Source organism: Magallana gigas, chromosome 7 (genome assembly GCF_963853765.1).
Source record: "Magallana gigas chromosome 7, xbMagGiga1.1, whole genome shotgun sequence".
Taxonomy (NCBI): Eukaryota; Metazoa; Mollusca; class Bivalvia; order Ostreida; family Ostreidae; genus Magallana; species Magallana gigas.
In genome coordinates, this window is record NC_088859.1 from 35,812,764 (window position 1) to 35,829,800 (window position 17,037).

Sequence of the window (17,037 nt, forward strand, 5' to 3'; positions counted from 1 at the left end):
AATAACGCACTTTTAAATTCATTTTTTCAAAGTGGGTTGATTTAACGTACTTTGAAATGGATACATTTTCTGAGGCTTCATTTATTTACGTCAATTTTCCTTCTAATTTATGCGTATCTAGATTCATATAAAAAGCGATGTCCAGTTAGTAGATTTTTAATTGTTTTCACAAAATTAGCACAAAAAAAAGTTCAATCCGCCTTTGCACAAAGTGAATTTGCGCCAACTTAATACAACGAATGTTCTTTTTTTTTCTTTAACTATGGGCCGACTCCACCTCCTCTACCCCAGCTTTAGGCTACCATAGGAAATGAATTCGGTTGAACGATGTGGTCCCTGTGCAGTGCATATTTAACAAGTCTTGGCAGAAACTTTCTGGATAAAAGCGGTCACATTCGCGTTACGTTCCAAAAATATCCGACTACAAAAAATTCCCTTACTTCCGTTTTGCTAAGTAGGTCACTTCAGCCTGGCGTTGAACGATAAGCCGCATCGCTAGACAACGGTTGCTTCCTTTTCTGATTCAAGAACGGAAAGTTTAATACAATGGGTGTAGAAAAGCAAGTTTTGGCACAAGGAGACGGTAGGAATAATTCTTAATGTATCAATGTTTTAGTTTTAGGAAGAGGTGGAGTGATTTAAACCGGGTTAATGCCAGCCCCACGGCACGTGTTTTTTGTGCCGTTTACTTTTTGTCGTCGACTCACAAGACTGTCCAAAACCTTACAACTATGTAAAGTTTCTTTATATATTAGTGAGGATTATGTATGTCTTTTGTTAATTTTATTCAACTTGGACTAGAATTGTCTTCCCTTGTATATAAGCATACCTACATGGAGAGATCCCTTTTTTCCGGTATTTAATTTTAAAAGTGTTCGAATTCCCCTTTTAAGTAAAAATGGTATATTCTCTTAAGATGGACTTTATTTCTTTATTACGTACTTTTTAGAATTAACTTTAATTATAATTTTAGTATACATCACACATGCCATGAATTAAAGCTCAAAGTTTCTTTCAGAAAGTTTCTAACTTCCAATTTTTCTTAATTATTTCATATTTAGAAAGCATAATTTTTTATGTAGCAAATTTTTCAAACTTAAAATGCAGGGTTTGTTTTATTATAGCTGCTGCTTAAGCCTATATACATATTATAAAAGAATTTTGAAACAATACATGTATGTGTCTGTCTATACGATTATAGCGGCGGAGGAAATGTACAATATTATGTATAGCATTGCATGTACTTGCTGGCATGCCTACTAGAAGTGGGATTTCCTCCACTTTGTGGTAAAGCTTATTTTGTTAGATGTCATGATATTTTAAATTATGAATTTTGTTTTAAAGGTAAGACTTTCCCCACAAAAGGACAGACAGTTGTTGTGCACTATACAGGTATTTTCTATGTTTTTCTCTCTCTCCTGTACCATAAATTAAACATGTTTCTGATTCTACATTTGTAAAAAGAACTTACCATCTTATTAGTTTCAATGGAAATTTATGAAAATTCTACATTATATTCTTGTTCTTGTCATTGTAAACAATTTTAATTAATGCTTACCATTCAGCCCACATTTAAAGAATTTGAAAAATATGTTAAAAATTACCTTTACTACAAAAAAATATATACACATTGGAAAATAAACAAACATCCTTTTCATTTAGGAACTCTAACTGATGGAAAGAAATTTGATTCCTCAAAAGACAGGGGCAAGCCTTTTGAATTCAAAATTGGGATGAGCCAAGTCATTAAAGGTAAGTTTTAAAACACACATTTACTGGGTAATACCGTGTTACGCAGAAATGAATACAAGTAAATTGATAAATACATGCATTTTCTTATTGCTGTCTTTGGTTAATGCCAAAGCTATATTCTTTTGATGGTGGTGATAATAATTCTATGATTTTTTTTTCATTGGCAGGATGGGATGAAGGTGTCATGACAGTATGTATTCAAACTTTTAATATGGATCTTAAATTTTACTGTGTAACATTTACTAACTTTAATATTCTGCCTTATCATAAAGTATTGCAACTAAATAATGCAGAAAGCACTGGTAGCTATGATAATTCTTATTGTTGGAAAATATTAAACAAATTAAACAAGAATGTAATTAAATCAATTTACTTTCTTTATTATAGATGAGTGTTGGTGAGAAAGCTATTTTGACATGCTCCCCCGACTATGCCTATGGACCAAGTGGGGTTGGCGGAGTATATCCTTTTATAACTAAAACTAAAATTCATGAATTATTCTGATAGATAAGTTTAAATTGATTCCATTATCAAGATGCTGTGGTTTTGAAATCTGCTTACCGGTATATGTTCCTTCAGAAGGTAAATGAAAAAAAATTACAGGAACATTCCTGATATAGAAGTTCAAATTGATACGTTTTCAGAAGTTTGCTTATGAGTCCCTCTAAAAGGTGAAATATACACAACAATATATATTTTGAAATGCATTTGAACCTGTAAAGTTTTTCACATTGTGCATTGATCATGTGCATCGTCAGCAATTTCCTTAACACTGAGCACTATACCACCCAATGCCACTCTAATCTTCGAGGTGGAACTTTTAGGACTGAAGTAGAGGCCATGTTCTAGTGGCACAGCGATAGAGTACCTCCATGTATCAAGTGTTCTATACTCCATGTAGTGCTGTAGTTTGATTGTAACTTAACATTTTGGGAACATTTATCAGTTTTCTCAACATCCTGTGTTTGATGGATAATGAAGTTCTATTGAGATTGGTAATATTTCTACATGATTCATTTTTAAGAACAATTGAAAATCTGTGAACATGATATTTGATAGTTATCTCACATTTTTGACTCTTTTTTTTTTCTATTTTCACTTTTACACAGAACATTTGTATCAAAATTTTTAATTTTGTTGCTATAATTTATGGAAACAATTTTGTCTCTTGTTGTAAATGGAAAAAATATGATAAAAAAGGATTTAAAAAACAGGCTTGTTTTAGAATTTATTTGAAAATAAGAGAACATGCTAAGTTTAAGCATTACCAAAGCTTCTTGCATAAAAATCTGCAAAACCATGGCCGTTGCAGTGCAGACTACAAGAAAGATCATAAGCATTACAACAAAAATCCGGTCAGGTGGACAAAAAGTCAAGACTGAGGCTGCTTTTGATCTAATGATTTCTGTTATGGGCTCAAAGAAAGAAAAAACACTGAGTGACACGGAGAAAATGGTGAATTTGAGTAAAAGCTTTTAGAACCTTCCCTGAATTTTTCAACGAAAACAGATGCAACTACATGTATTTCATGGAAAAGGAGGATTTTCCTAAACATGAAATAGGCCCCCTTTTATGCAATGAATTATAGAAAATCTACCATGCTTTTGATAATTTTAAAACAAGAGTGGATAAATATGACACATCCTGATTTATAGCGTTGATAGCTTGGGTAGTTTTATTGCCATGATTAAAGCATTATCTATGATTTTGTACACCACTTTCAATTTGCTTCCAACGCCACTCTAAGAATGAATAGAATGAGTGGACTTTGTTGCAATAGACGATATGTTTATGAAGGAGATGAGCAGACTGGACAAGACTCGTTTACATATCACGTGACTATTTATCGCCATATTCTCACCAGAGGCATGCTCAACAGCGCGCTCGCTAAAATTCCTTATTCCTGCAACACAAAATTTGGCGAGCGCTCTCTATGTTGAACACACCTCAGTTGGGAGAAATTTTTGCGATCAGAAATGAAAAATCAGTTGATGATGCATTAACAACTTTCAAATAATGGATTTTTACAAATGAAGGTAAATTGCCTATATAATCATTTCGAACACGCTTATCGATATCTATGTCACTTTGCACAGACGAGTAACACTGTGAAACGAATTCACATCTGGTAAACAACATCAGCTTATAATTTTTTAGAAGTTACATATGAGCACAGCGAGATACATTATCTCCTTTCACATATTGATAGATTTTGAGCTGAAGGAGAAACATGCGCTCGTGTATGGCTTTTAAATGTGGGGCGGAGATTAAAAGATACGGAGATATATCTGCCATAAGTAATGATTTATATCTTCCAAATGATTGTTTTTTCTTTGGTAAGAAAGAAATTCAAAAATATAACTATCTGTTATATTTTATATGTGTAATCATGTAATTCTGTGATATATTAACCTGAATAAAATGAAATTAAATATCAAAGATTAATTAAGTACATGCAAGATAAAACAGATGTTCCCATTATTTCGCCTACACCTGTGTTTGGACGGAAAATACTTTTTACTAAAAATAGCTTTACATACCTTAGGTTTTGATTTTATAATCGGTCTGTAACAACCGATACTGCTTTTTCATATTCGGGAAACCTGCGTCGAGAAATGAGTATATAGACCTCAGTATAAAATGTCAGTTGATTTCTGAACCGTGATTAGTTTAAGCAAAATGCAATGAATGTAAGCCCAAGTGTAAATAGAGTACATGTATCCTATAGCGTTCTTGAAGAGACCTGTATATATTGGGTGAGCCTTTACTCAGACTGAATTATACAAGATAATTATATAATAAGAAGGAAAAAAAATCAAGCAGGTTGAATACCTGCTCCTCTACAACTTGGGTTGCAGAGGAGCATTGGATACATGTATGCAATTTAACCTCTATTCTTATGCTTCGATTAAGTGAAAAAATAATTAGTAATTAATACCCTGAACTCGAGGATATATACACAAATTTAAAACAACGCGGATACTACTTCATGTACCACAGGATTCGTTTGAATGAAAATATCCGGTTATCCATGTTTTGTGAGCATGGAGGGAAAGTCGCCATTTTGCTCACATTTGAAACATGTTTGCAGTGATATACTAAGTAATGTATTTTTCAAGTAGCATGTTGTCAGGATACTTGACTCCCCCGATCATTGGAGGCACAGTAGTGCAGGGAATCGTGGGTAAAGACAGTATAACTATAGATGCCTAGATAGACGTGTTCGATTTGTCTGACGCTAAAACCGAACATCGAACGTGTCACTTCAGATTAATACTGGCAATGAATATTTTGGGAGAAACTCTTTCAGCGTTGCTCTCTGGATTATTTCAAGATGCACTTGGCATAAATGCCGTCTTTGCTTCGATGATGGTACATATCCTTCCTCGTAGCAATTCCATGTATTCGATCTTTCACCCTTATGAATGAAAGAAAACAAGACACAATATCTTGCAATCTGTTCTAGATAAAATACATATTAAAAGGAAACAATATAGCAGTAATATCAAAGCCACGTTCCGGTAACAACACAACGATTTTGATTACCCTTATAATAATGTCAGGTGTGAATCCAATGTGTAAAGTTGGTGAGACAGACATACGTCAACCTTTTAACTAGGACTCGCTTGGAGTCATTGTTTAATGGGAATGGGTATACCATGGGAATGAGTTCACTTTTTATGCCATTATTTGCCAACTAGGTATAGTCACTATAAATCTCTCGAACTCCATGCTCATTTTTTCCTCTTTGCACAAGACTTTCAAACTCAATGGAAATGGGAGAAAATTGGAAACCATTTTTAGCTCAAAGCTTGAAATGAGACCAAAGTGCACTATATATGTAATAAAGGTGTTTAATTGTTAGGTCAAGACAGAAACATATCGATGAAACAACTTTAGTTTTATAGCAGAGACAAGAAACATGATAATACCTAGTATTGTCAAAAATGCATATGGTGCAGGATGAGGGTGAATAATAGAGATAAAACTATCTGTAAGCAAATTTGTCTCTTTCCAACCACTGTCGCCGAGTTCAACGAAGAAAGGAGAACGTGATACTCAGTCCAATGGTGTCTATCAAATGCCACATAATGTTAGCGCATTATGTCGAGTTCAAAACAAACCTCAGGCTCTTGTGTGTAAAGGAAAATCTGCATTTTTATTAACCAAGGCGTATTACTGAAAGAAGGGGTAAGGTGTTGCATCGTCTATATATCTACATACGTCGTCTTTCCTTCGGATGAAATATTAATCTAGGTGGTTCACCCGTGCCGTTTGTTGGTTTGTATTGTTAGTACAAAGCTGCCGTGCGTTCGGTCGGGTGCTGCGCTCATTTTGCAACGGTTATTTGGTTTTGGGAAACAGGAAGCACTAACAATACCTACAAAAATCCGATATTCTGGCAACATCGGTCCAAGATGCGACAGTAATTTTGATGCAAAACTAGATGAGTAAAAATTTGAACATAGCTATCTAGCATCGAATATAATGTCAAAAAGAGATTTAAAGATTTTGCATTCAGTAAAATATGTATGATTAATACGAGATAATATTCAAGATGTAAAATAAACTATGAATAACCTAACGATGTTTAACAACTTTGGCTCCATGTTGCGCTTCTTTTACCCCAAGAGGTAAGAACAGCGAGACTGACCGTGGGTGTCATGGTTTCAGTCACGATACATGGTTACGCGCACTTTATATTCACATAAACACTTGAAATCGCCATCGTATTATTTATACATTTTTAAGTTAAAAATAATTTTTAAGATTTCATACATATATTCATGTCTTTCCTGGAGATGGGATATTATTTATAGAAAAAAAATTGGCGTCACAAATCGGAATTACACGTATTAAATATATGGCACCAATTTTTATAAACATATTGCACTGAAACTTTTTTTCAGCAAACTTTGTAAAATAATACAGTTTTACGAATTCATGACTGTTTATACAGTTCTTGAAAAGTGGAAAAACAATTATATTCATTTGGTATTTATATCAATTCTTAAAACATATATGTCTGAGATTTCATGTATAAGTTGTCCAAACATAGAATTGTAAGCTGAGGGATTGCAAATGCCAACTTAAACAAAAAACCACCAGACATTTTTATTGTAATTATTTTTAATAACAAATAAAAACATACATGTATTATATTTAAAAACATTAAATGAGAAAAGTTTTATAGACGAATGTAAATCCAAGAGTTGGAAGCACAATGAAGTCCAAATAGGTTGTGATCCTAATATTAGTATCATCATAAATCTTAACAAATTCATTTTTTTTTTAATTATATAATAATCAATAAACAAATTTATTACAATTTACTTTTATAACTTTTCAAGTTTAGTAATATTAAAATATTTTTATGTTATTTATGAATATGTATTTAAATACAAAATAAAATTCACAGTATTCAGGGTATCTTCCAGCAGCTTAAATTAAAAAAAAATTTTCAAAATAAATATTGTTTCATCACATTAAAATACAGAATTATCTAACAATTGTCTTGAGAAAAAAAATATGACAAGTTAACAGTATATAACAGTATTTCATGAACAAATTCTGAATAATTTTAACATCAGTGCAAATCACACATCCATCCAATTCCTCCCCACATTGCTGACATTTAAACAAAACCAACTACATGTACATGTATTTGTAACAGAAAATGGTTTCAAGGACTGTAACAAGAAAAAGAAATCACAGAAAATGACTTTTTGAATTTGATTCGATTCAACAATCAACTTAGTGACATAAGAATAGTAAGTACAAAACTGGTTTGAGTATGAGCATGGTGGAATCCTGAAAATCAACTCAGTTCAAACCCTGCCCCTGACTCAATGGCATATGTGAGTTTGGTTCTGAGGGTCTCTTTGTCATGGAATTCGGGCAGCTTTAGAAGGTTCATGCAGGTGCTTGCTGTGGGGAGTCTGTCCTCCTCATTTCCTCCAAAATGGACACAGAATGCTGGAAACAAATCCTGAAACAGAAAAAAAGTCTTAAATATTCAACAATCTTAATGATGATAAACATGTCTGCATAGTTCTGTAAACTTACTACATTTGGCTGTGTATCTAATTAGCATTTTAATGCAGCTTAATCTGCTAAATCAAGCACATTGCTAAAAGCCATGCATATATGTATAAGAATAGTCATATTGAGGAATATGCTAAATCAAATCCACGCCAACTTATTCAATCAAAGTTACATAGAATTCATCAATCATTTTCAAGAACTAAGTCTTGTCAGCAGCAATGATTTGTGCCGAGGTCCAAACACTGTTTCACTTTCGGTTTGTCTGAGTAACTGCATAGGAGAGTTGATTAAAATCAACTCCCAACAACTATTTTCCACAAAATATTGTACACACCAAATATAATTCGCTTACAGTATTTTGTATTCTCACAAGACCTTAGTGTGGACATTGTGTGCGGAGGGTTACCTTGAAGCCTAGCAGTGGAGGTCTTGAGCAGCTTGTGACAAACTTCAGAAGTTGACGTTTCTGAGTGTCTGTGAAGTTTTCTACCACATCCCAGAAATTCTGTATGACTGGGTGATTTATTGTATAGCCCCCTGAAAAAGATATATTATGATGTAATGTTACTCAATTTTTCAATAATCATTTGCATTAATACTGAGAAGCAGGATCAAACAACTAGCACCACATGGATATGAAATAAAATATCATTTCTCTATGAATAATGAATTCTTTGAGGGTATACATACAGTGTATAACTACTTTACACTTAATTCAAACAAATGATTATTATGTAAGCAAACATGAAATGAAGAGTGATATTTCTGCAGTAACCTGAGTAATGTGTGTGTTGCTTCAGGTCCTGAATGTTGACAGGGATCATAGCACCAGATATCAGCGTCTGAAGCTCATGGTGGTCAAACATCCGCAGCCACTCCAAGTTAATTAGGTCGGCCATGCCCTGCCTGAACGCTGTGCAGTGTGTTCTGATCTATAAACAATTTGAGATTTTATTATGAATAAAACATGAGCTTTTCAAAAGTTTGCCTTATATCAGCATTGTTGAAATCTGGTACATAATGATATCCGTGAATCAAGGAATATGGTAATGACAATGCCAGTGTTTTCACATTAGATATATATAGTGACTTCATCATTACCTATGTCAAAGTCAATGGATTTCATTGATGAGTATATCCACAAAATCAAATATTAATTTTCAGTACTGATAAGATACTTTGTGTTGTTAGAACCATAGTCTGCCAATTTACATATCTTCAAAACTTTGAAATTTTTCAAATCCACCCCAAAATATGACCACAAAAAAGTAAATAGGACCAGAGAAAGTGAAAAATACCAGTACTTTGAATTTTTGATTTTGAAATTTTCATATTCAGAACATGTAAACATGATTTCTTAAATGCATCAGTCATATTAATATATACCTGCTTGTTTATTTTGTAGTCTGCCATCAAGTGTATGTACTCTATTTTGTTTGCCTCAGTCACAGTAATATTTCTTCCATTATATTTCAAATCTACCTCCTGTTCAAAACAAATGACATCAAGTATAGCAACTACAAATAATGTCGGTTAATTTGTTCTCTAAAGTTTCATAGTGCATACTGTAAGTCAACTTTTAATTGTGTGCGAGAAATTTTTACAAGGTTCCGGAGAGCCTCATTGTGGCAACTAGCAACACAAAAGTTGATAAGGCTTAATCGGGAAAATTAGTCGCCGCAAAGGCGCAAACCTGTTCATTTCTGGTACATTAGAAAATAGAGTCATAACATATAAAAGTGATTTACATAGTACTTGTATGAGTTCGTGTATTTTTGACAAAACTTGAACTTTTATTATCTTGTCATTAAAGTGTAACTGCAAGTTTGCATTTTGAGAGACATATAAGAAAAACCTCTTACCTTCCTAATTCCAAAATTGTCATCTACTGTTGTGAAATTTAAACCTAGATCCTCCACTTCTTTACCATTTAATGTCTTCAGTGACAACAAGTTCCTAATGATAAAAAAAATGGTCACAAGAGCTGAATTCCCAAAACATATCACTACAGGGACTGATACACAAGTTTATTGAGAAATATAGGAAAAATCTTTAACATTGAAAATGAAGAAAGTTTATATACATGTAGAATGCAACATAATCTTTAAAGATTTCCAATTTATAGCTTACTTTTCATCTTGCATATGTTATAATGCCTGATATAAGAGCATGCAAAAAATGAAGTTTAGTATATTCTAAGCCATTAAAATTAATCAAAAAAAAAAAATGCAGCTCCTTCCATCACTTACCTGTACATTTCAGGGTCAAGAGAAGCCAGGTGATGAATGTCCAAGTCACCTCCGTGTCGACTAAGAATTTTGGATAAAAAGAAAGTAGCAAAAGGAATTTCCACCAGCATGTTTTCATATATGGCCTGTCAAACAAGAAGAAAAAAACAATAAGTTTTTTCTGACTCAAATTCCAGAAAACATATCAATTCTACAGATAGAATATCAACGACGGGACAGTAATCAGATTGTACCTTGCCCAGCATGCGTCCCAGGAAGTAGTAATGCTTGGTATATTTTTCCATCAGAGACACAGACTGTGGATTTGGATACAGCAACCTGTCTGTTGTCATTAGAAACAAGCCTCTGTTTGGATCAAATCCTGTCTTTAGGAGCTCCGAAAGAAATTCTCGGAAAATTCCGCCACCATCTATACCAGCTTCATCTAATCCTGCTGCATTCATGAGCTGCACTCTCATTTTAAGTTTAAGGTTTGGTTCTGAAAAAAAAAACCCAGAATTTTAAGATATTCTTCTCTCAAACTGGCCAAAAATGGTTCATTAAGTTTTCTGAGTGGTATTAAATGTCTTTTTTCCCAATAAAATGTTGCATACCGTTTTCTGGTGAGAGTTTGTCATAAGCATCCTCATAGATGTAGTTCCGTCGAATGGACACATTAATGGAGGGACCCGACAGGAAGTTGTGGGCATCACCCTGGTTCTCATCCTTGTCATTCTGTATGAGCTTCTGTAAAATCTGAAGAAACATTTTATTTTTGAATGTATTTAATCAATTTTTACAATTTGTAAAAATTCAAGAATTTCAGTTTCCATGCTATCAACTAATAAATGTTGGTTTTAAATAAATCATTATATTACTGTTCACATATGCATGCAGTTATTTTTTAATGATCATCAAACAACTACATCTAAAATGAATGGACACAAATAGAGGCACTGTGACAACTTTTTGAACCTGATTTGTTTTCAAAATTTGTTTTACCTTGACTCTTTCCTCAAATGAAACCACAAATGGGAGTTCAGTGAGTATCACCAGATTCTTCACATCTGTGTTTGATAATGGAGGACCATCATCATCTAGAGAAAACAAGGAAGGTTAAGATATATAACTGTGGAAAAATATTTCTGAATTAACTAGATGTTTGGATAGGTATTGCTTGTTTGTTCAATTAATATTTCCCACCTATCTGTACTTTTGTGAGGTGCCTCATTGTGCCAAATGGACGCCGACAGAAGACGGATCCTCTAGCTCTGTACATCTGAGATGGCTTCAAGGATGATTAATAATAGTAAGAACCTTGTGAATGAAACTTACTTCATATCAATCTATCAGGATGAGCAAGAAACAATGACAGGACTTAGTGCTTACCTTATCAGCATGTATCTGTACCCTGTCAGACAGCCAGGAGTTAGGAGGACAGAATCGTCTTCTGGAATCTCTGGTGTAAAGCTGTCTTACTAGGGTCGCAATAACCTACGGATAAATTGAAATTCTGTTGAACTATAATTACATGCACTTTAAAATAACAAAATTAACACACACAGCCAAACTTCATTATCTTGAACTAGATGGGACTGTTTAAAAACTTCAAGATATCAGATTATTCAAGATATCGAGGGTAAAATACTTAAAAAATAGGTGGTTGGGACTAATAATTAACTTTGACATACCCATTGTATTTGAGATATCAGAGTTCAAGATCTCGAAGTTCAGCTTTATATAATCCTAATGTGGTCTACATTTGAATCAATTTAAAAAATAAATTTCAAAAGAAGAAACATACCTTGAACAAATATGCCCATGTTTTGGTGTGTCTATAAGGGGTTTCTTTGTTGTTGACCGACCAGTCGCGGGGATCCTTCATGGCAGTCCTGCGGAGAGCCTCTCTATAGTCTTCGGTCAGACTCCTCTGGGTCTCAGGGTGGGCCAGTTCTATGATCCCCAGACAAGTGTCCCTCAGCATTAACACCATGGGCACCAGCTCCTTCAAGGAGAAGGGCATGCTGCTATCCTTGCTGCCTGATGTCAATAATAAAATTGAGGATAAAAATGACTGCACTTCAAAGATATGTATTTAAAACAAATGTGTTCAAATTTGCATGGAAAAACTCTTTTGATATTCATTTAAACACCATTTACCATTCGTCTAGGTATTTGATAAACATGTTCATGTATCATAATTTCAAATGTGTTCTACATGTTTGTATTAATAGATGGACTATAAAGATAATTGCTTACTTTTCATGTCTCCATAGAAGTCTGCATCATGAAGGGTATAAAGTGAGTGGCTAAACATGGAACAGAAGACAGAGAGCAGGGGGACGATTCTCTGCATGTCCTCATCCGACATCTCCAGTCCACGAGACAGTGTCTGTAGCAATGTAATCTGGGATCTATGGAGAAACAAATACATGTATTGTACACAGAATGGATGACTACACAAAGAATTTTAAATCTCCGCAAATGTTGTCAAAGTTAGATCACCCACAAGAATATGCTTAAGCACTTAATTGACAAAAGTGAAATGGAGAATATTTCAACTAAACTTGCAAGAAAAGTAATCATTGTATTGCAAAATTCTGTTTGCTCTCTCTCTTCCCATTGGTTGATGAAAGAAACTTACCCTGTGACTGTAGTGTTGGATACACGAGTACAGGTTATCCATAACGCTTTCATAAATTTTGTGTTAAAAGCTAAACTATACAATAACCTGCAATGAAAAATGCATGCCAGTACTTGGTAAAATCAAAAGCCAAAACATGTTACCAATTCACAATAAAATATTCCATAGAAACAAACAAGTTACTACAACTTAAATATTTATAAATTTTCAAGTTGTGATTCAGATTTCGTATCAGAGTCAATCCTGTTTTCCTTGCACTCATTTCTATGAATAAGAAACAAACCTAAGTCTGTGAATGGAGATATGCTGTTGTAGCATGAGAGAATGACATATCAGACAGACAGAGGAGAGAAGATGAGCGTCCATTTCTTGATTTAAACATTTCACCACACAGCGCACAAACTTCTGGGAATTTAAAAACTTCACACATTCTTCAGCAACTTCGCGCAATTCCTTTGAGATCATAACCTGAATGATTAATAAAAGGTTTATTAATCTTCTTCATTTCCCATTTTATCACTGCATTTTTAGAAGATCAAAGCTTCTTTTTTTTATCTTTCATTACATATATTTAATACATGATTATAAAGTGATCAATCTTTTCATATTGATGGTCATAAGTCTTGAAGGAATGTGTCTACACGCTATATTTACCACAGAATCCTCCTCATCACTACTGTCACTGTCGCTGTCGTTGTTGGACTCTAACACACCAGCTGGTAGGTGTGGTAGTAGTGTCTTAAGTACCGACAAAAAGTCTGCAGCATCACTAACACTCAAACTCTCTAATAAACAAAACATTCCTGATTAAGAGTTAAAATCCTCACAACAAATTGTTACTGCCAACATTCCTTCATAAAACTGTATCTTTTTCTTCAAATTTATCATAAAAAGATATGCTGAAATTTCATGCATTAAATCATAATTTTTTTTTATGCTGAAAATAAATTTCATAACAATATACAAAGGGGAGATGAAACTTTTAAAAATACCTTGCGTGAATTCTTATCACTTATATTACATGTATTTCTATGCTTACCAATATTTTTGTCTGCAAAAGCAATTACAGATCCCAGAAGCCATGGAGATGGTTCAATGACATTTGTCCTTTTTGAGGAGTTTGGGATGGGGGAGGTCTGCTGAAGGAGAGACTGTATCAGCTCCACAAAGGGGAAGGGGAATTTACTGTAAACCATGGCAGGGATCAGAAACTGTTCCACTTGCTCAGAGTACGCAGGGCAAAACAGGTAAAAACAGGCACTCTTCAGTACCAAATCACTGCAAAAATGTGTAGTAGTGATTACTGTTAGAAATAAAGAGAGAGACAGACAGACAGACAGACACAGACACAGAGAGAGAGAGAGATATGTGCAAAGATAAACAGTGAAATGTTTTAATTCTTGGGCAACATTGAAAAGAACTTCGTGCAAATTCAAGTTTATACTCATTTACTTTCAATCTGAGGTTGAAGTTAACAGACAAAATCATCAACAATATATCAAGTCATATCACTTCTTATGAAGCTAGCCTATTCTAATCCGTGTATCAGTACTCCTAACTATATCTGTTCAAAAGAACTATTATCATATTTTTTCATGCTATTTCATCATGTATTATTCTTCTTTCTGAGAGTTATAAACTTGAACAACAACAATTACAATGGAAGACACTTACCTAAATTCCTTATCTTTGGACATAACAGCAAACTGAATAGGACTAATGATCATGTTAAAGATGCTCTCTGCTTGAGGGGTGGGTGGAGTGGGAGATTTGTCCAAACTCTGGGGTACTTTAGCTTCCAACAGATGTCTCATTGATCCAAAATATTCTGTAACAAAAAAATTAAATACATAAACATGCCCAAAGTACCTCTTCTCAATAAAACAAAATATAATAACATAAACATCAATAATTTCATATTCAAAATCATAATCAAAAATTTACTAACCCTTTTTGATAAGAAATATCCAAATGTTTCCCAAAAGCTTCTTTTTGTCTTTAAAGGTATCCACAGAGGTAAATATTTCCAGCATTCTCATTGGAGGACCCCAAGATCGAGTGTCAGACGCATTCTGCAGGTTCCTTTGATTAAAAAAAAAAACCCAAATCCAAAAGGCTACATTATCACAAATTAACCGAAGGCCATTAAGTAATTATTTACATGCATGTTACTTGTGTTGTACATTTATTATTTTAATTTAATAGCTTTTGGCTTACTTTAGACACAGTAACAGAAGATGCTGGAGAAGAAAAACACCAGACTTCCCACTCTGTGTCACTGATGACTTGATCATATCTTTCTGCTTGATGACAGTCTGGCAAAGCTGAATCTAAACAATATTATCAACTTACATGTAGTTTACTTTTGATCCATTTGGTTTTTGCTTACTGGGATATATATCATTGGATCATTTAAATAATCTGCACATTGATGGAATTTTCTGTTAAACTTTTCCTTCGATACATAGATCAATAGAAATATTATTAAATTCATTTCTTAGATGAACAATATATATTTACAGATTTCTTCTAAATTGAATTGAATAACAAACCAGTCTGTCCTGATCTTTTCCAGAGTCTGTCCTGTAGAAATAACAAAGTCTCCTGATGGCATTGAAGATAGATGCTGGGTCAGCAATCCCTCTGCTCATAAGTTTATCATACTCATCTCGAAGGATTTCCCTCTATGCACACAATGTAAATAAAAAATAAACAGTCATACAATTTTGTCTCAAAATCAATGGAAATAACTTTGATATTTCATTTTGATCATTTCCAATGATTTAAGACACAGAATTGAATTTGAGATACTGGTACATGTATCAATGTTTGAGAAACCAAAGTCAAACTGTATCTTTAATATTCTTACAGTGATTTATTCTACTCAAAAATGTTCATAGCTTTGTGGTAAAACAATACCATGGTGAATTGTAAAAAATCTGACAATCGGTTGAAACAATACTTTATAGCATACTTATGTATGAAAAATGTAAATGAAAGATCTTACCTGTCTTTTCCTTACAACATGTCCACGATAAGCAGACTGAATTTTTAATGATGAGCTATGCCTTTGTCTTATTTCCTGAAAACAAAACAATTAATGGTTTACACTGAAACAAAACCTAAATATGTATTATACATGTACATGTACATACAATTAAGGATTCAGTTTAAAAAAATTCTTTTCTAAAAATATATCCATGTCCCAAGTAAATTATAATTTATTTCTTAACATATATATATACATGCAGCTATTGTGGCTAGTATACTAAATGATGAAAAAAATATTCATCAATTGAAATATAGTTACAATGTAGATACAATTATCATGATTATACCTCCCTTCTCTCTCTCTCTGCCTTTGCTCTTGTTAGTAAGGAATCTGTCTGTTCCTACAAAATGAGAGGAAAACTAATTTGAATTTTACATTGAAAACAAATAAGAAATGCACAGACTGAAGAATAAAAAATAAATGAGTGAAGTAGTTTTCATGCACAAACAGGAACATATGCCCCACCTAGGATCAAAGATCAACTGGCTTTAGCACAGTAAACTAAATAAAACATTTCAGCTCTCTGGATTTGTACCAACTTCAGGATACCGTCACCTCAAACAAAGTATCAGGTTATCTGCTATCTACCTGTTTTCATGAGTCTGTTTTACCCAGAGTCTGTACTTACTAATTCTTGTTCACTCTATATTCATTTTAAAATAAAATTAAACACTAGACCTCAGCCTAAATTAGGAAAACAAGTTTTAGGGAACGACGACAAGCTAAGGGCTAATGGCAATAAAGTCAAAACAGACTCAACTATGGGCTAATGGCAATAAAGGCAAATAGACTCTGTATGAAAAAACATATATTCCAACAAAAAACAATAATGAGGATAGTGATTCAATATAAACAAATAATATGCTTATGTAATACATGGAGTTTGAAGTGTGTTTTACAGACTTGATAGTATGAAACACACTGGATTGTTTTAAGAACATTTGTGGTTTCAATATGATAAATATCATTTGGTAACAATCAAAATTTGCCTGTTTTCTATATTTCAGGTTATTGGCTAATATAATCTATACTTCCCTAGGTATGAGTATTATGATACTTACAGGCATGAAAGTCAAAAGTGTGTTTTTAATAAAATATCTTACATTCAATCACTTAGTTACCTTTTTACTAGCCCCTCTTAAAGATTGAACTGGTTTTCTTCGAAAATCTCCTTCAAAACTATACATCTTGTTAGTGAATTTCTTGAAAAATATGAAGTTCTAGAATGTTGTCAATGTTTTGTCCAGCTGAGCTGAATCATGTATAAATTTATCTTACAAACGATGAACATGATTGGTCTTTCTTTTTCGTTTCGT

General features: G+C 33.4%; 2 protein-coding genes across 2 annotated transcripts; one reads left to right on the plus strand and one right to left on the minus strand.

The window, feature by feature from the left end:
* The first annotated feature begins 425 nt into the window (after positions 1-425).
* Positions 426-2,731, plus strand: LOC105329692 (peptidyl-prolyl cis-trans isomerase FKBP1A). Its single transcript, XM_011431040.4, has 6 exons — positions 426-583; positions 1,345-1,392; positions 1,663-1,752; positions 1,920-1,942; positions 2,140-2,213; positions 2,533-2,731. The coding sequence occupies exons 1-6, from the start codon at positions 547-549 to the stop codon at positions 2,585-2,587; spliced, it is 327 nt and encodes a 108-aa protein (XP_011429342.2). The 5' UTR covers positions 426-546; the 3' UTR covers positions 2,588-2,731.
* Positions 2,732-6,869: 4,138 nt separating this feature from the next.
* LOC105329677 (ubiquitin-protein ligase E3C) lies at positions 6,870-17,002 on the minus strand. Its single transcript, XM_011431022.4, has 24 exons — positions 16,843-17,002; positions 16,008-16,061; positions 15,677-15,751; positions 15,222-15,353; positions 14,887-14,999; positions 14,618-14,751; positions 14,344-14,497; positions 13,709-13,947; positions 13,324-13,454; positions 12,953-13,137; positions 12,670-12,756; positions 12,285-12,439; positions 11,830-12,065; positions 11,415-11,519; positions 11,229-11,313; positions 11,028-11,122; positions 10,640-10,781; positions 10,280-10,524; positions 10,047-10,171; positions 9,660-9,753; positions 9,184-9,282; positions 8,573-8,729; positions 8,204-8,334; positions 6,870-7,741 (listed from the first exon to the last, which is right to left on the minus strand). Exons 1-24 carry the CDS (start codon positions 16,906-16,908, stop codon positions 7,571-7,573), a joined length of 3,210 nt encoding a protein of 1,069 aa, XP_011429324.3. The 5' UTR covers positions 16,909-17,002; the 3' UTR covers positions 6,870-7,570.
* Positions 17,003-17,037: the final 35 nt, after the last annotated feature.

Coding starts and splice junctions, on each gene's coding strand:
- LOC105329692 (XM_011431040.4), top strand. CDS start 547: ATGGGTGTAGAAAAGCAAGTTTTGGCACAAGGAGACG. Junction 1,753..1,919: donor GATGAGCCAAGTCATTAAAG/GTAAGTTTTAAA, acceptor TTTCATTGGCAG/GATGGGATGAAGGTGTCATG. Junction 2,214..2,532: donor CCAAGTGGGGTTGGCGGAGT/ATATCCTTTTAT, acceptor AACACTGAGCAC/TATACCACCCAATGCCACTC.
- LOC105329677 (XM_011431022.4), bottom strand. CDS start 16,908: ATGTATAGTTTTGAAGGAGATTTTCGAAGAAAACCAGTTCAATCTTTA. Junction 14,752..14,886: donor CTTCTGTTACTGTGTCTAAA/GTAAGCCAAAAG, acceptor TTTTAATCAAAG/GAACCTGCAGAATGCGTCTG. Junction 11,520..11,829: donor CATGGGCATATTTGTTCAAG/GTATGTTTCTTC, acceptor ATTTATCCGTAG/GTTATTGCGACCCTAGTAAG.